At 38.6% G+C, this 20,165-nt stretch overlaps 1 protein-coding gene across 3 annotated transcripts in view; it reads left to right on the forward strand.

Moving 5' to 3' along the window:
* Nucleotides 1-20,165, forward strand: part of ctnnd2a (catenin (cadherin-associated protein), delta 2a) — a 328,733-nt gene that overhangs the window by 132,915 nt on the left and 175,653 nt on the right. For all 3 annotated transcript variants that reach the window (XM_084746984.1, XM_084746983.1, XM_084746985.1), the window contains 2 exons: nucleotides 15,470-15,504; nucleotides 16,959-17,063. In XM_084746984.1, the coding sequence (XP_084603110.1) occupies nucleotides 15,470-15,504; nucleotides 16,959-17,063 (140 nt within the window). The remainder of the gene's footprint in view (nucleotides 1-15,469; nucleotides 15,505-16,958; nucleotides 17,064-20,165) is intronic.

Raw genomic sequence — 20,165 nt, forward strand, 5'->3', positions numbered from 1 at the left:
TCAAACAAATGGCATATTGAGAGAATGAATGAGCCAAAAGTGTAGTTTTTGAAATAAAAATGAGCATTGGCTGGCACAGTTGTGCTCGGTGGCCAGAAGAAAATCTGAGATCGAGCTTACCAGCAAGGATGCAAAGCTCCCTGTAGTCTGTAACAAGATTAGTGTCTGTTGCAATGCAAATAACTGGACACGAGGCAAAAATCAAGAGGCTTCTTGTAGGTTTGTTTGTTCATCATGCTGACCTGTTACAAGTTTACACAGCATTAGTGTCATCACACGCATTCTTGGCTAACATTTGCTCCTGTTTTCACTGATTTGACATGTTGAAAATTGCACTTAATTTGAGTTAAGTCTTATCATTTTCTCTGTGTGTGTTTGTGTTTTCATGTAATAACTTCAAGTGCTCTCCCCTGAATCGTGAATATTGACAGTATGAAGCTCATGTTGAGCCATTATGCTGATCACACATTCAAGCAGCGACAGTTCCTATGTGGTGTAAGATTACAAGTGTGTGTGTGTGTGTGTGTATGTATGTGTGTGTGTGTGTGTGTGTGTGTGTGTGTGTGTGTGTGTGTGTGTGTGTGAAGCCACAGAGTACTGGTAATTGGTCTCATGGGGGCCTCAAAGAGAGAGACAGTGTAAAGCGAATAACCTCTACCCCCTTTGCATTCTCACACACACTGTACACACACACACACACACACACACACCCACATGCTAACACACACACACACACACACACACACACACACACCAATATATCCCTCCATTGGAGTGGAAGCTGCTGAGAATGACTCGGTGACTCCCACTAAATCATTGGTTAGATTATCCTTCGGGGGATGAGTGATTTAGACCGTCAACTGCTTCAGCCCCCAAAGCTCTGAGATGTCCTATCCACCCATGACATCACACTACTGCCCTTGAGTGGGAGTGTGTGTGCCTGTGTCGTATCGACGTGGGCTTCACAGTGCCTGACGGGCTGCAGGAGATTACAATTTATTTAGCAGACAAGATACAGATGGTGGGGTGATTTTGCTGTTGTCTAAAAGAAATATGACTCAGGCAACCACATGTTCCCATGTGTAAATGGGCATAAAGGGATCCATGGTAGAAACTGTAGAAAAGCATAAAGGAGAACCAGCAAGGAAGCTAAGGAATGAACTGCTGGGACTGAATCAGCAGCAAAGCTTATTTTAGCCACTTAAAAAAGGCCCACCCACAAAATCATTAATAGTTTAGATGCATGCTATATTTGAAATAGTTTTAATTTTGTTGTTACACAGACTAGAAATCACTGTTATATGAGTCAAATATCACTCTCCAAACCAACCAAGCTCCATGAGTGAAATCAGTGATTTTACCTAACAGAACATGTTAGGTGCTGGTCTACCGCTGCCTTGATCTCTAGTAGTTAGTTAATGTGGTTTGTAAAACCTGAATTCACCTTTTAAAATAAGGCAAACTCCCGTGTTCTGCAAAGTAAAATTAATCATTTTGCCTATGAAGTTTGGTTGGTTTGAAAAGGGCAACATTTGGCTTATATAACAGTGTTTTCCTGTCAGTAAGTATAGAGTACACTTAAACTGATATTGATTTTTTTTTATGTGGACCGTTTTTTAAGTGGATAAAATACCATTTGTTGCTAACCCTGTTCACAGCAGTCCATTACTTACTTCATTACTTGCTGGTGCCCCTCGTGTTTCTCCAAACTGGGGTCTTGCCGACTGCCATCTACTGTAGTTAACACACTGACTATGGAGAAGTACCTCATAATCCCACATCAAATAATCTGAATTATCCCTTTAAGAACAGGATGTACCTCCTTCAAGAAGAACAGATTTGTGTAGATGTGAATGGGAGGAGAAAAGTTTGGAGTTGCCAAAACATAAAAGCTGTTTGACTGGGAAGCTGAAAAAGTTATGAAAGTGTTCCATCACTCTGTGAAAATGGCGTGTCAGCCAGAAGTGGCAGACATATGGCACTTTTCCTCCAAACCAAAGCCTTCCTTTTGACAACATGAAATGTAACGATGCAAACTTTAAAGGGAAACATTGGAATATGCAGTATGAAACAGACTCACCATCAGTCGCAGATTCTTTCTATTTTGTAAAAATCATAACTGGTTTTAAAAAAAATGTAGTGATGATTGACGGCACAGTGTCCAGACCTCAGTTAGTGCCGATGATGGTTCTACATGTAGAATCAATCATCAGTGACTCCCACTGGGTGAGGCTAAACTGCTTCTGACTGTGAGCCAGCGACACAGTTTACAAATTATGATTGCTGCTCCGGCCAAGTGTTTTCACCTTTAGTCTCTGTAATGCAGTGGTGTGTGTGATCGTGCTTACTGGGGTTGACATTGCGTTGACATCTGCAGCTGTAAACATTCGAAAAAATAAATTTTCTCTGGTTATTTTAAATACCTCAGAAAACTGTGCTAAAATGTGTGATTTGGATTACAGCCACTGTGCTGTAGAAACACTGGTGAGTTATTGCGTTGGACGTCTGTCCTGTTGTTTGAGTTTTTGTGGGTCAACGCTGTACTGATACATCATCTGTCCTTTTGACTTTAATTTGCTGGTGTACTTAGCAGCCTGTGGTATTATTATTCATATGTAAATTTGTATTGTTATGCTAATATTACGGCTACTTTGTCACATGCGATTATAGCTCAGTCAAGGAGGCCTTAATGGAGCCAACAGTGCATGTCTTTCAATTAATATTGCAGATGCTTTTGTTAAATGTTTTTTTAGTTTTACATCACAATATAAGTGTTGAAAAAGTGCATACAAGGTAGTACAGGGATAGAACATTTAAAATCTGTTAAACAAGTCAAGCTTAATCCGTAGTACAAGGAAAAGTATGACAAAAAACTGCTTTCAGGTAAAGGGATGTATACATATTTGTGTATATATATGCATATCCAGTACTCTGACCTTGAAAATTTGCCCACATATGCTGAGTACAGTGTTGGGGGTAGCTGAATCACTATTATATTTGATCCTTTGATATAGCTGCATTACATTCAGAAAATCAACAGTCTATTCCTGGTGTATTGATGCTCAGTGTAGCAGCCTCCAGCTCATAAATGGTTGCTTTACTTACTAGAGGGAAAGATAGATGGATACTTTAGTCATCCCCCTTGGGGAAATTCAGGTGTGCTACAGTGTTGTCTTTATTTACTCACTACTATGCTGCCTCCTGTGCACATGCACGTCATGCATATATGCTCTTCTGAGTTTCTGCATGATTTGTGCAGCAAACTATAAGTTCTCTAAACACTGCATATAAAAATATTATGCATAAACCAACAAACACCACAAACAGTTCCTTACATATAATAATAATGATAATCTTTTTTTATATTGCACTTTTTGATATCCGTGTAACAAAGTGCTTCGCAAAGGAAGCAAAATAAAACAGCATGTTACCAAGTGCTTCAAAATGATCAGGTTTTAAATTAAACAGATACAAGCAATTTCTGGAATATAAGCCAGTACAGTATACACTGCATGAATAGGAAAGTAAAAACATAAGTAATTAAAAAGACTGTTAAAACTCAGCTAAAATCAGGAAAGACTCTCAGAGAAAAGGATGTTTTAAGAAGGGATTTAAGAGAGATCACAGATTCAGGTAGATTGTTCCTCAGTCTTGTGGGCCCTGACTGCAAATGCCTTGTCCCCTTTAGTTTTAAGCAGAGCCTGTGGAACAAGCAGACCTCTGCTTGTGTGTAAGGTACTTAGAGGTCAGGGATAAAATGTCTCAGCGTGTCAAAGGTAAAGAAAAGGTTAACAAGTAAATTTTAGTTTTATTTTTTGTTTATAGTTGAGTCAGCATTAATTTTTTTTTTCTACTGTTCAATAATACCCAAAGCGGAACTTAAATGCTAACATTTCATAATGTGTGAGGTGGAGCTTTTAATCTCTTGTTCACTAACATGTCGTAACAGTCTTGCTGCAGTAAACCTTGTTAGATGAGTATAAATATTAGACAGCCCCTATCTGTGTGGAGTACAATAATGCAGGGCACCCCTGGTGTCAGGCCACCCGTCCCTGGTGAATTATGCATGGAAGTATTCTGTCATTATCTGTGCCGGTGCAAAACGGCGATAGCCCACCTATCATAATAACTATAATATCTTGGTGATTTAGACACACACAGCAGATGTTCCTGAGCTGAAATAGTGTAACCAGCAGGTTCTGCTGACAGTGGAACCCCGCATTTTGTATATGCGTACACACACACACACACACACACACACACACACACACACACACACACACACACACACACACACACACACAAACAAATAGCTGTATGAATTTGTGTTCAAACATGTAGGCACACATACACACTTGAGATGCATGCATGACCTGTGAGCACAATCTGTGCAGTTAAACTATATGGTAGAATAATTGAATGTGTGTGCGTACTCAATCTAACAGGGGGATTTCCAGAATATTTCAGTCACTCAAAATGTTGAATATTCATTAAAAATTATCCCTTAAAAAAAAAAAAAAAGAAACCAAGAAGTCCTCTGTGGAGGACACTCACTGAATGAGCAGTCCTCCTACAGGATGCACAGTAGATGTCCAATCTTTGTTTGGTAGATATGAGTCAGGATTTCCTTTATCTTCTTGGCAATGTTTAAACAACAAAAATCTAATTCTGGTGTGCTCTGTAAAAATTGAACTCAAAACTTTATATTCCTCTTCTGCTCTATAAAAATAATCAGAAAAACTGGAGTCCCTTGTAAATAGTACAGACATGCGTGTGCATATATACAGTACATGTGCCTGCAGAGGCAGTAATGCAATTTATGCTGTCCTTTTTATAGCTTTTTTCTCCTACAGACATAAATAAATGTTTGGCGTGTTTGTTTGTATGCATGGCATGTGTGTGCACGTGTGTGTAAAATGAGAATATGGCTGCATGATAACAGAATAGGTCTGCTGGTGGTGTATTTACACACAGTTGTTAAAGATTGAGGGACTGTCAGTGGAACACAAAGGTACAAATGCATAAACTATATGTGGATTTTCATTAAACACAAGATACCAACACACACCTGTACATAGACTTTATATGCACAGTATATGAGTTTCACCACTAGGATATCTTTTAGGTTAAAACGGTAGCAATATTATGAATGCAGAATGTTGGTTGTGGCAGTGGCTCAGTACAAACAAACATATGGACACTATAACATGGACTCTATTTTAAGACTTACCTCTTAAAGACTATGGATACTCATAATAGTGTGGTGGGCATCTGTCAGAGTTTCTTTGCATGTCATGTGAATACTTTTATTTTCTTTTATCTTCATTAAATTCTGGATTTCTCTGGGTGAGATAATAAAATATATTACATAGGTCTAGTGATTTTGGACATTTTAATGTGTGAATGTTATGTATTTATAGCTTTAAAGTCCATGCAGACACACAGACACATGCTTGTGGGCTAAACATCTGCATGTGAGTGTGTAGGAATTGAAAGGAGCTGAGTGGGAGAGGAGAAAGCTGCAGAGAGTTGAAATATCTCAATTGGACTTGTCAATACCATGGTGCATTGTTTTCTTTGGGTTTTTTTTTTTTTTTTTTTGGAGGAATAGGGGTTTTTGTTGCAGCTGTCAGTAGTCAGGCATTAGAAGTCATTTCAGTGAACACTTTGACTAGACAATTCTCTTCCAGGCTGACTGTTGAACTGTCATTCAGCTGTCATACCCACAAAAGTTTGTCCTCAGCCTTGTTGTGAGCACAATAGACTGCTCTCTGAATAGAGTATCACAGAGCTCACACACGGATACATACACACACACAACCATACAAACATAGATATATATATTATGAAAGTAGACTTTCCATGCATGCACATAAACAAATACACATTTTATTTTTCAGCCTCAATGTTTTGACATATTTTTGTGTTAGTCTGAGACTTGTGTGTGATGTAGTTTTGTGTTTATTTCATTCTTCTCATTCACATTGTTAGTTCGCCCACTCCCAACACAAAGGCAATTTCAAATCTCTCTACCTCTCACACAAACACACACACACACACACACACACACACACACACACACACACACACACACACACACACACACAGACACGCATGCACACACACAGGTACACACACACGTAGACACACTCCCCATCCCCACATCCTGGGCAATGCATAAAACCCCACTCCTCTGCCTTGATTGACAGATCACCGTCATGTGTCACACTGTCATGCTGACAATGATGAAGTACAACACTGTTGTTATGACAACCACCAAGGGGTAGATATGTATCCATACAACAGACAGATCCACAAAAAATGATTGAGGGATTCCCAAACCAGCTCCATGCCTAAAAATGAGTTTGCACAATTTTGCCAAACATTACCTTGCATTTTTCTCCCTTGAAATAATAAGTTATGTTACAGGGAAGAACACAGAAGTTTCACAACATGTCAGGGTATGTAGGGCTCTGGCTCTGCACTTTCTAAAGCTGGGTATACACTGTGCAGTTTTGGACATGTCAGCCAATGTGAAAGAAATATGATGATGATTTGATCATGGCTCTAACATGGTGGTTCGAAGACAACCATTCTCACAGTCTTGCAACCAAAGATGCAACCACGGGACAAAAGTCTGACAGAGATAAGCATCTCACAGTGTGACTGCTGCTACGGCCTACAATATGTCTGCTGACCAACCGACATGAATACACAAATGTACCTTGATGTGTGCCATTTTAGAATACTTAACTCAAGTTCTCTTCAGAAAATTGGCTACATACACTTAATGTTACCTCAAGTTCTTTTTGCAAAATTGGTATTTCATGTTGGCTTCTTTTCCCTCACCATGACTGGGTCCACATTCTCCTCCTCTTCCTCTTCTTTGGATTTTTTTTCCTCATACACATAAATACCACTATCGCAAGGGTTTGATCATCATGACTGTACAGCACATACATCAGTCTTGATGTTGTGTCTGCAGTCTGTAGGAGGCTCATTAAGTCGGTTATTTGTCTTCAGACTGCCCTTAAGTCTAGATTTGAAGACATTTTCAGGTCAGTGGAAGTCTTTGCATTTTCTACAGAACAGAGTGACTAGAGAAACCTGGCGGAAGTGTGCACGCTCAACAAGATTTTCGGTTGGTTGCTTGTGAACAGGCGGCCTGTGAACCCTACTGGAAAGATTTCACTAATAAGGGTTCTGCTATGCAAGTGCAAATTAGATGAGAAGTTGATTATAGCCAGTCAAACCCTTTCAGAACCTTCAGTCATACATTAAAGAATAAAGATGTCATTACTTTAGAGAAGATCTGTATCCATCATTTAGGTTAAGGGTAATTTTCTTCTCTTTTTTTCTCTATGTTGTATGAATAGAAAAATGTATTGCTATGGAAGTTGGTATAGAATATATGCACAGCCTCATGCACTGCACATAGTTTATCAGCACTGAAAAAAAATCTATCAGTCAAGTTGTTTGCAGTGTGAACCTGAGATAAATGAAAGAGGAATGCAGCGACGGTGTAATGAGTATCAATGTTAATGATTTTTTTAGGGTGGATACATTTTTTTAGCATTCAATCCACATACTGTTAGACATGATTCTTTAAATGTTTCTCATAAATCACCAAACCTGAAAGGCTGCTTCGTTGAATAACTATTCAAACCAATGTGCAGTTTCCAGAACATCTACCTTGAATGTCCTTGAGACATCTCTCAGCATTTTATTTTACTGACTAAAAAACAAAATATCAGCAGAATTTAGAGTATTAAATGTGTATGCAGATAGTCAGTAGACAAATATATGATTTATTTAATAATTTTATCCTGTGAAACAAGACTTAAGTTTGTAATCTATGAGTGCACAATTGTTTTTGCAAATTTTATGCCTTTTCCATGCTAACAAGTGATTAATTGATTAATCATAATACCTCTGGTATATTGTTTCTACCTGTTTTGTGTAAGATAATGCAGTTTTTAGCGATTTTTATGATTTATCTAAATGCAACAGGAGAAAAGCGCACTAGTTGATTGGTGCTGTTCCTCACTACTCATCTAAAAGATGCAATCACTGAACCTCATTCCAAGCTAATTAGTGGGTTTATTGCTTAGTGAAAGGCCTATTAAATAGACTGGACTGCTTTCTAATGGCCATTCTCCCCTTGTTTGGCTTGAATGGTTCTCTGTCATTCGGGTTTATTTCAACCCATACGGTCAGCAGTCACTCTGACAACTGACATTTTCCAAAGGTTGGAGAACATTGTGGTGCGGTTAGGAGGCTGCTGGAAAACTTTGGTTCAAGCTGCAGTGTCCACAGTCATCCAACCTACATGTCCAACTTTTCCTTGAACAAGACCATGAATCCCTCCCAGCTCCTCTTTGCAGGCAAAGATGAGCGATTATCATCATGGAGATCAAATAGCACCATTTCAGTTGCTACTTCTCTGACTTGTTCCTTAAGCTTGATGCTCATATTGACAGCCTGTCCAACCTTAAAGCCACTGTGTGTTGGATTTTCACACTGTCGTCATTTTCATAATTATTAGTTTTTGTTTTAAAAAAAAAAAAAGATCATACATAAAATTGGGGCAGTGTCAATGTTGGTTTTCCATTTCATTCATCTTATTGTCCCTGGGACCAATCCAGAGTTTAAATGTTTTTAATTCTTTTCTATCCATCTCCACTGGGTGTTTCTAGTGTGTGTGCTATATTAAATTAGCCATTTTGTTGAAGGCTCATTGTCACTCTCTGGTAGAAGGACTGGTGTTCTATCCCACCTGTGGTATACTTGCTAGGTAATTGCTAGAAATTGAAATTAATTGACACCTCCTGTTCCACAATAAAAACACAGATAGTGAAATATGGATTTCTGCCTGTAAATACAGCTAGTTTTCGGAAAGCCAGGGAGTGTTTAGGGCAACCTCTTGCTGAGGCATTAGTAAACGTCAGACAGGACATTATGGTCTATTAGGCTTCTGCTTTAACACACACAATAATGAAATAGCCCAGCACTGCATGCCAAGCCTGTCATTTATTCCTCTCTCCAACTCAACGGGATAGCAATTATAAAAGACGTAAAGCATTTTCACTCTCAATGTTGTGTGATTTTGACACTTTGTGTTCGTGTGGATGTTTTTGTTTTTTATATGTGTGTATCTGGGGCACACGGTGTGTATGTAAATGTTTGTTTACACACTTCAGTGTGCATGTACAAGTAATCAAAAGGCCATTAAAATTTGCTCTGTGCAGAATTTGCAGCTGACTGCCTTACCTGTGCAATGTGTGTATTTGTATGTTATGTGTGGATGTGTGCTGAGTGTACATACATATACACACTGACAGCCTTATCAGGACAGGCAAGTGTTCTTAAGTGCTATTATCTGTGAGGGGAGGCAGCTGGAGGATTTGAGCAGAACCTTGTGTGGCAGTGTGTAACTCTTTCAGAGTAATGCTCTCCAAGTTGAGGACTAATGACTCATGAAGGATGTGGCTGCTGGGATTCCTGTCTGGATGACTACATGCTATCTTAAACACATGTTTACCTGTTCTTTTATTGGTGTACTAAAAATTCAGAACTGCACTCTCATTCACTGTTTTAGCAAAATCTCTGCAGTATAGGATTACACTAAGAGGAGCAGTATTAAGTGCATATGCATACACATTGATGAATCTGTGTACACACACACTAAATTATTCTCTGTTGTATTTTAGAGGGATTATTTCATCAGGGAGGGTATGAAGTACTTGTGGATAGTCATTGCATTATCTACAGTAGATGCTAGTTGGCACATCTGCAGTTTGGAGAAGCAGAGAGAAGCACCAGCACGAAAGCTGGACAGATTAGCGACAAAAAGTACTTCAGCCAATTAAAAGGAGTCCATCTAAAGAAAAAATAATATGTCCACTGCTTTACCTTGCCACCATACAGCCTTTTCTGATGGGAAACTTCTGTCATAGAAGCCAGATATTGTTCTCTCCAAACCAACCATACTCCATAGGTGAAATCAGTCATTTTACCTTGCAGGAGTTACAGGAGTTGCTGATCAGCCACAACCTTGATCTGTTAGTTTACTTGTGTTATTGTGGGACTCCAGTTAATCTGAACTATCCATTTAAAACACCAAAGTCACACAATAACACAAACAAATTAAGAGATCGAGGCAGTAGTAGAACAGCAACTCCTGTATTCTGTGAGATAAAATGACTGATTTCACCAGTGGAATTTGGTTGGTGTGGAGATGGTGATGTTTGGTTTTTGTAATGACAGTTTCTCATCAGAAAAGGCTGTTCACTCACAAAGTAAAGTGGAGGAAATGTTCTAAATATAGCGTACACTTCAACTGATTTTTAGGTTCTTAAAATACCTTTTGTTGACATGGTTCACTGCGGTTCGTTGCTTAGTTTCTGTGCTGGTGCGACCCTCTGCTTCTTTAAACTGGGGGGTTTGCTGACTAAATCTGAACTATCCCTTTAAGGCATTTAAAGGTCTGTCATAAGAATGTTTGCTTGTTTGTGTGTTGTGTGTCTTTCGTCTGAATACATTAGTTTTATTTTAAGTATTTGAGTCTCCACATTTCCATGAGACATGAACACACACACTCATGCACAAATTAATGTAAATATATTTTTCTTCCTGACTATATATTGAATGCTAGGTAGAGTGTATGGGTATGCATGCATGTGGATTTTAGTGGAAACGGTAGAGGACGCTGTCTGTTGATTTAAGCTGTGTGGTGGTTGAGAGTGGAGTAGTGAATTTAAAATGTCTCTTTAATACAGGCTCAGTGTTAAAAGCGAGGCACTGCCTCGCCGGTGTTGTGGCAATGCAGGCGAGAGTGTGCAGTGTAGTGGAATAATGCTGCGCTTATTAAATCTCTCTCTCCAGTCAGCTCTCTGAGTGTCTCCTGAAAACTTTTCTTTTTCTAACTCACCTCTTTCTCTCTCTAATCAAGCACACTACAGTGTTTACTACTTTTAGCCTGTTGTATTTCCTGTAGAAACATGAAAGCACAGATTCTCCACCGCCTGGTTATCATTCTCTTTGTTGGTGTTTTTGTGTGTCTGTGTACAGCGCCAGTGTTACCTAAGAACTATAGCACTCCGTCTCTGCATCTGCCAGTTTTAGATATTGCCTGTAGTGCAATCAGATTGGGTTTCTCTTTTTACCTGGCGTGTGCATACTACTCTGAAACCAAACAATGCAGTGATACAGCAAATATCCATCTGACATGATGAAGTATTTTCTGCAACATGGTATAAAACATGCATTATTTTTTGGATTTCCCGTTCAAAATAAAATGATTCCAGAATAAGCTGTGGTTTAGCATGCAAAACAAACCATAAATTACCCCTATGCTAACCTAAAACATCTGAGGGTAAAGGTGGTATTTTCCCCAACTATTCAGATATTGTCAAATCTTCACAGCACTTCAGTGACTCATACAGACGCAGACAGTACCTGTTCGCGACGAAACTGACCAAACAGCTTTTCAAATGACTTCAGTATAAATCTATCTGTGGCTATTTAATATGGCGCACATGGAGGAGCTGGCGTGGATGGATGATGCGAAAAATCACTTTCACCCAGGAGACCAGGGTTCATATCTGATGTGAAACCAAAAAGTCATTCAAAGTTGTGGGGCATGTAATGTTAGGTGGATCACATGATTGTGAGTCACTTCAGTGATGTCGTGTGAAGTACCTAATGTAATGTAGTTATTGTGAAACAAACATAGTCTTTATTGTAAACCTAACCAAGTAGTTTTAGTGTCCAAACGTAATCAAATTGCAACACTTTCACAGGGTTAATAATGTGTTAAAAACTTTTTTTTGATCACATCAGATACACTAGCTTAAGGGTACCTTCTGCCTTGTTATCAGAAGCAGGAGGGTGTTGGCAGATTGTCAGTATGAGGATGAGAAAGGGTTAGAAACGTTTTTTTTGAACATTTTTCACCATTTTCTGACATTTTATTAACCAAACAGTTTATCAATTAATCAAGAAAATGCACTCAATGGTGAAAATAATTGCTAATTTCAGCAATGTCTGGTTCCCTTTCTTACTCGTATAACAAGAATCAGAAGCATAGTTCAACAAAAATTGAAACAGTACCATCCCATTTCTATAATAGAGGAACTATGACTGGCAGGGAACTTGCTGTTCCACAGCAGAAAAGCACTGGTCAGCCGTATGAGTATTTATTTTAAACTTTTTCTGTCAAGCAAAGATTTGCTGAGCGTAATCCTAATTCATAATCAGACAGTCAAACAAACCCACAAAAGGAAGCTACACAGTCTAGCAGCCACACTTTTATCACCATGAGAAGCAGCTAGGGACTAATTGTCTTTTTGAAATTTTCTCTACTGGTTCAAACATTTGAACCAATGACCTTTTGGTCAAAACTCTGTGTTTCTTTCCTTCAGACTGTTACTGTCCCAACAATAACTGTGTTTCATTAGCCTCAAAAGCTGCAAACCAGTCAAATCTTTAATTTTTTTTAATTTCAACTGACCTTTACTTACATCAGTCAAAGTCAGTCCCAGCTGGAGAGTAATTGTTAAGTTCAAACATTTTCTGTTTGAATGTAGTCTCTTAATCACAAGGCAGGAAATTTGGCCATAGAGCTCTCAGCTTTATTAAACAAATTCTACGATGGCTAATTTGGCTTTAGTATTTCATTTCGCTTACATCATTTTTGTTCCAAAAACCACTAAAATAAAAGGAAACATGCAGAGTACTAATAGAGTGATACAGTTAAGTGGGTGGGCAGCTGAAATGATTAAATGATGGCGCATATAAAAATCATTAGTCCTTAAAACAGTTACAGTATTCTAAAAAAGTAAAAGTACCATGTAGCCAGTAGCTTAATTCAAGTGGATTTGCTCATTTAACCTTTTCTCCCACACTGCTGTGATTTGATGATTAGGTGATTTAATTTCCGCTTTGGTAATTTGTAACTGATCTGACTTTTCCTGCATCCATGCTCGTCCCCTCTTTAGTGCTGCACTAGTTCATCAAAGTGATTAGCAGTTGCATAATAATTACTTTCAACTAATAAGAAAAGCAGGACAGGCTGGATCCTGGGGGCAAAATAAGCAGAAATCATGCAGACACAGTCAAAACTGTAAGACACACAAAAATACTGACTATAGGCTAAATGTTAATATTGATTCCAGTGAGTATGTCAGAAAGGAGAAAGCTGCAGTATTTCTGTCTTTTATTTTATTAACATCTGAAACCACATATTGGATCACTTCGTAACCTGATTTTGGTGATAAAGGTCATGAGATTGGATCTTGAACCTTGCAACCGTAATGTCAGTTCAACACACAGATGGTGGTTGGTGATTTCTTTTACAGCCTTACAGTTCACATTTACTGTAATTTCAACATTTAACAATTGCTATTACTGTGTATCAGCGAAACTAATGAAAATGTGTAACCCTTCATTTTATAGTTCCCTAATTTCATGGTAGGTGGTAATTATATGTATATATTTTTTTTTGAATTACCACGAAATTACCCTAACATATACCCTGAGTAACGCATTTGAAATTTCTATAAACTGCATCAACTTAATGGCCTGCTTACTAGCCGTTATACAGAAAGTACTTGGAATTTGAGTGGTTGAAATTGAATGTTAGGGTGATTTGGTGGTAATTTCATAGAGATTTCAAATAAGTTACCTGCCAATTATCACTTACCTACTGTGAAATTTAGGGTAAATGTTGCTATAATTTCAGGGCAATTTAAAATAAATGTATTACTTGGTAATTACCACCTACTTACCATGAAATTGGAGACCAGTACCAACGATTTTTTGTCTTCTGACTGCTTTAAAAAACAAGGAGCCATGCTGCTCTTTTTGCTCTGCAATCATCTCAACAAGGTTCACTAATTAAGTGGAGGTTAGGTCACAAATGCTTATGGTTTGGTTTGAGCCATGTTTGCGGTGTGCCAGTGTCTGCAGTCTAACTAAAAGATTTACGCTAGAAGTGAGATGTCAGCGGCTTGTAAGGGCCACTGAGGCGTCCATCCGTTCAGTCCACACCGGCTCCGACCTCTGGTATGGTCGTCACGCTTCAGAACCAGCTGTCCTGTCAGCAACACAGGTCCTGAGGTTGTGCAAGGACATCAGCTGGCCAAAAAATCAGAACACCATTGGCCAAAAATGAGTTTTTACATCAAATAACAGTTTTTCATTTCTATTCTTTTCTTTGTCCTTTATTCATGGTGACTATTAGCTGCTTTGATAGCTATGATCTTTTCCTTTACGGTCTCTTTCCACTTACCTTGCTCCATCGAATATTAACCACTGTATGCGTTTCAAGACATTGATGTTCCAAAAATATCCTACTGGGTTCAAATTCAAAACTTATTCAACCGCTCATATCAATCTACTGTATGAGAGCTATTTAGAAAATGCCCATCTCTAGAAGACCATAACCATCTCAGCAAACCAGACAAATAAATAGGTAAACACATGTAAATATATTCACTCATTCACATGTACCCCAACACACTTGTGCACACATGATGGCACGTAAGCACTTTAGGCACAAATTGGACAATGACACCCAAGGTGCACATGCACACACGCACTGACAGACATGCAATTAAAAAGTCGGGCATGTGGAATACCAAGCAGTTGAAATGCGACAAACGCAGACACGGGCCAACTATCCCAGACAGCCAGTCTAATGGTGTAGATGAAGTCAGATGAAAGAGTCTATATGTATCAGTTAGTCTGTCCGTGTCTGCATTGATCACACAGCAGGCGGCTCAATACTCGTCTCTGACTTTCTCTTTCTGCCTGTCTGTTTCCTTCTACCTCGCTTTGTCTTTTTCCCCCCCATCCATCACCGATCAATTGACAGTCATCAAGAGAATGGAAAAGAGTCTTGTTTGTGAGTGCCCGTGTGTGTGTGTCCATGTGGAGTTGTCCCCACAGCACTATCCATTTGAGAATGAAAGGACTGCTACCTGAGTGCACCAGGCCTCATTCTGTAAAATGTTTTGTTAATGATTGGCCTGGGCCGACACACAACCGAAATGACATTCAGGAGTTTTACTTACTTGCTAACTACTTCTTATTATTTTGTTGTTTGTTTGTTTTCATAATTCAGCAGAACAGAACATAAAAGAAATTTAGGCCATTAGTAGTTCATTTCAGTTCAGCATAATTTCCACTTGCTTTCAGCACAGTAAATATTTACATATTTTATAAACATTAAAATACAGACACTGAACATTGTGAATGGCTCCTTTTTAGAATGACATTCAGTGCAAATGAACAGAGTTCAAAGTGGTTACTGAATGTCTTCTGCATATATAAAAAAGAATCTGAAGGTGACTGAATCATGTCTCCATTTTTAGTATGTTTTCCTTTTGCTGCTGCTCTTCTGCAACTTTCTGCAACTGTCTTGTATGTTATTGTTATTCTTATTCCTAACTATATCCTTCTTTTGCAGTTCGACAGATGAGCAGTTTCGCTGGAACGCTCAAGGTAAAGTTCACCATCAGTGTTTGTACAAACACATTTGCACAAATGAACATGCATATTAAGCTTGTTTACTTGTCACTAAAGTAGGCTAACCACTGTTTGCTGTTAACTGTAGATGTCATTAGCTCGGTTAGCTACAGTTAGAGCTGGGCCAGTCCCTGGTTGCCAAGAGCCAAATTCAGCAAAACCACGTCAGTACTGTATTTTTTGTCAGAACATTTGCCATCATTGGTCTTGGAAGTTGTGTTTGCTGGCCATGTTCACTGGGATGTCCCAGTCCAGCTTGCTAGCTGCATGGCTGGTGCCTATGACACTGTTATGAAAGCATCAGTCAGTGTAATAAAACTTGATGACATTTTTATGACAAGCCTACTTGAGGTCAAGGAAAATATTCATGGCTTAGTTCACCAACCACATATGAAACTAAAACTAAATGTTAAAATTTCAAGCTAAAAAGTTTCTCCAAGTTTAACAAGATCAAGTTGTCATGACAAAGACATTGTTGGCTTGATTCATGTCAGGCTGTCAAGACAAAGACATCTCATACAATGTCACCTTCAAATTAAAATTACATTGATCATTAATACTTAATACCAGCAGTCATAAACGTTCATAAATACTCCTTCATGTTTATGACAGGTGTCATGATATGGTTATGGTAGTGCCATGACCGTCTTATGCGCACACCTTCAAATAAAATGTTCTCTTTTTTTAACCTGAAACCTTACTAACACTGACAGAATCTGGAGGGTTTTGTATTTGCAACACATCTTGAGTTGAAGGATTAGATTTATTGCCCCGACACCAACAAGGCCTGTTCCGCCTTGTGTCTGAGTGACATACTAGGAAAATTGTGTGTCAAGGAACATTTGAAATTTATACCAGCAGCCCAGTAATGTATGGGCAGAAGCACCCACCCACATACCTGATGGATTAAAAGATGATTGCACACACACACACACACACACACACACACACACACACACACACACGCAGATGCACACATACTCATGCAGTCACACACTCAAATACACATCACAGTGTTTAAGTGGTGCCAGACCAAGGCCACTGTTGGTTTTGACAGTCTGCGCTTGTAAAAACCCACAAACATGTATTCTCGCCTGTTTTTCTCATTCCTCTGCTGCTTACACATACTCCACTTCCCAAATGTACTCACAGAAACTTAACACTGAACTAACTACTCTTTTTGAACACCTTCATTTCAAGTCAGGCACCTCCCAGGGCAGGCTTATCAGGGTTCTTTCCAGCATATAATCCAGATGTCCTACAGCTCATAACCAAGTCGTAATGTGTAGGGTTTTACGGACTGTGAGAGTAGAGGTTGAGGTTACAGCCAAGAGGGTTATCATTCATCTCTCTGCCTCTTTCCCCTCTTACTTAAAGAGGGGAGAGGTCTTTGTCCTTGTGTGTTTCTCATCATCTTCTCTCCTTTACAGCGGATGGACAAAAGGACATTGAGGACGAGTTGACCACAGGTTTAGAACTGGTGGATTCTTGCATTCGCTCCCTTCAGGAATCAGGAATTCTTGACAGTGGTGAACGTAAGTGCACTTATCAACATCACTGTGTGTGTGTTTGTGGTTTTCTTGGGATACAACCTAATAATATAAAGTGTCTATTTAAATTCAAATTATTTGTCCATTTTGTGCTATTTACCTTAGAACTTCCACCTGAACAAAACACAGTTTCACCTCAAGAGCATTAAAATACAAACTGAACTTAATTAGAGTTCCTAATTTTTATGTTTATTCACATTTATTCTTTCGTAGATGGGAAATGGGTTGTTTTCATAACTTTATTGGCACATGACAGATCAAAACCAAGGTCTGCTTAACTCTAACAGGTACTTCAGCAAATGTAAATGAACGTGTTTCTGCTTCAAAAGGGATATGAATCCCATGTTTCATTGTCATGCACAGTCACTCCTTAAACAGAGTTACTGTGGGGAAAATAATATCCAGGAAATGTTAATAAAAACTACACCTGTGGTTGGTTTAAATATCGAAGAATTACGGTGTATATTGTTTGGGTAATTATTTTTGTTTTCCTGAAAGGAGAGGAGAAGATGTGCTATTATTCGTCCCTTAGGCCATTATATATCTGGCACTAAGTGCAGCAATTCCCTGTGTTAATATTGAGTTCTCACTCAGATTTCATTTCTACTTACAGTAAGCACGTTGAGTTGAGGGAGGATTTTGTTTCAGATTAAATATATAGTTAGTGTGAGTATAGTATATAGTTAGAACAAAGAAGTAGAGTATTTAAAATGTGAATATATTTTTTACACACACAAGGTTGGAGAAATGCATTTCCTCAGTGGGCACAGGAAGAACAGAGCTGTAGAGTTGATAAATAAATACTTTTGACTCCAGAACCAAGGACTTCAAGGTTTAATTAATAAGTAGAAGTGTTCTTCTGTGAGCAGATAAAAATGTCATTGCTCTTTTGATGTGTAGACAGACAGATAACAGCCATAGACAGACGGCACGTAAACAGACAAACACACCATGGACCATCAACCTCCCAGTTTCAAGCAGCTTTTCCATCCTCTTGGCCTTGTGTTCTGATCAGCCAATTCAAAACAATGGGACTGAATGAGAGGCTTGCTAAATGTGCTTGGCATTTTCTTTGCAGGTCATTGGCTTTGGATCACTGCATTCCCATTTTACTTATTGTCTGCTGACCTTTTTGATAGTTGATATAGCTGTAATGGATGGCATTTCAAGAATTTGCACTGTATATGTTGCTCTGTGCATTTCTATATAAGTGTTTACTTACATTTTCTATGTTGGGATGCTGTGTAAAACTTAAACAGAAACAGAATGCAATGATTTTCGAATGCTTTTTGACTATATTCAATTCAATTCAGTACAAAGACAAGATATTTAAATTTCAAACTGATAAAACTTATTGTTTTTTTAAACATGCACCCATACTGAATTTGATGCCTGCAGATGTTTTGAAAAAGTTGGGAGAAGGAGATGTTTACCACTGTGTTACAGCACCTTTTCCTTTAACAACACAAAGCAAAAGTCAAATACATAAGCAATAAAAACACAAACAAACAAGATCATGAGCAATATGTAAGTAACCACTGTGCAGCTCAAATTCCATTCATGTTCAATAGCGACAGGAAGAAACGGAATTGCTGCTGTCTTATTTTGGCCTTCCTAATAAAGTCTAGTACCTAAACTTTACTACTGTGAAGCCACGCTGTTGTAACACATGCAGAATGTGTCTTGGCCTTGTGTTGCTGAAATAAGTAGGGATGTCCCTGAAAAAGGACCTTTTGTAGCTTTTGTACAAATGTACCTTTCTTTCAGCTTTAATGGGGCCCTCACAAATATGCAGGTTACCCTTGCTATGGGCAACATAACACACCATTAGCACAATTTTTTACAAAGTGGTGAACCTCGCCCCCTCCATGGTTGTAAATGAGCCTTTGGGAGAATGGCCCTTTTATATCCAGTCATGATACATTCACTTGTTACCAGTTCATCTTTCTACCTGTGTTTGAGCATTAAATATCTTGGGTTTAAAAATCATTGCATTCTGTTTTTATTTATGTTTTACACAGCATCCCAACTTTTTTGAAATTGGGGTTGTGCTATTAGTGTACTGTATAGCACATGCATCTGCTCATACAGTACGTACAGATCATTGGTTGTGTGTTTAGCATCGCACAAAAGCTGGACAGGACAAAACTGCAATAGTTTCCTCAAAACTGTTGTTACTGGTCTCCTTTGATAAGAAACAAGTTGCATGTTTATGCACATGCAGAGCAGTAAGGAGACATGTCAGGTAATTTGATTGTTATCTTGCTTGTTAGAAGTGCCTGAGTCCCCGTCATTCCTGCTTTATCTGAGTCCAAATAGATGGCACTCTCATTGTGTGCACTCTCATTGTGGGTGCTCCATACCCAGCTGTTTTATTTTTTCCCATTTTGCAAATGGGCTTCTACCAAAAGCATCACAATGTGTGGGTGCAGATAAATTCAGCATTGCTTTTTGTGTACTTGTGTGTATGTGTGTTTCCCCCCCAAATGGTAGCGCTGCAAATAGCTTAGCGGTAAATACATAGAATAGTGACATGTTGCTGACTTCAGTGCAAAGTGGCACAAAACAGGGAGGCTTTTTGCTTTCAGCTGATAGTGTAGTTGGTGTCACAACAGAGCCTCAGAAAACGTTTGTACACATAAATAAGTGTTCAGGGAGACATGAACTCTAAAAAATGTTAATGTCGTGAAGTAAAATTTACTTCTCAAAGTAATTACTGTGGGGCTTTGGTGTATTATGCTGTCCGAAAACCAGCCTTTTTAAAAGGCGTAACCCTTGTGTGTTTCTGTGAGGTGTGTGTTTGCAAACATTTCATAGATTTGGTAAGAATACGATGCTCATAATTTGTCTGAGCTGCTGAAATATTCATATTTTCCATGTGAGAGAGAAGACTTTATGAGACTCAATAGAGACATGAAAGGACTTAGCGAAAGTGTTTTTCATTTCACCCTCTCACTCTTACACGCACACATCACAATCACAAAAACAAACTCCTAAAGACTCAATTTCTCCATCGACTAATCTAATGATACTCCTATCATCTGACCATCCAGCACAAACATACTTTTCTTCACGCGTTTGAACACT

The sequence above is a fragment of the Lutjanus erythropterus genome, chromosome 21, assembly GCF_056507025.1.
Source record: "Lutjanus erythropterus isolate fLutEry1 chromosome 21, fLutEry1.hap2, whole genome shotgun sequence".
NCBI classification, from domain to species: Eukaryota; Metazoa; Chordata; class Actinopteri; order Lutjaniformes; family Lutjanidae; genus Lutjanus; species Lutjanus erythropterus.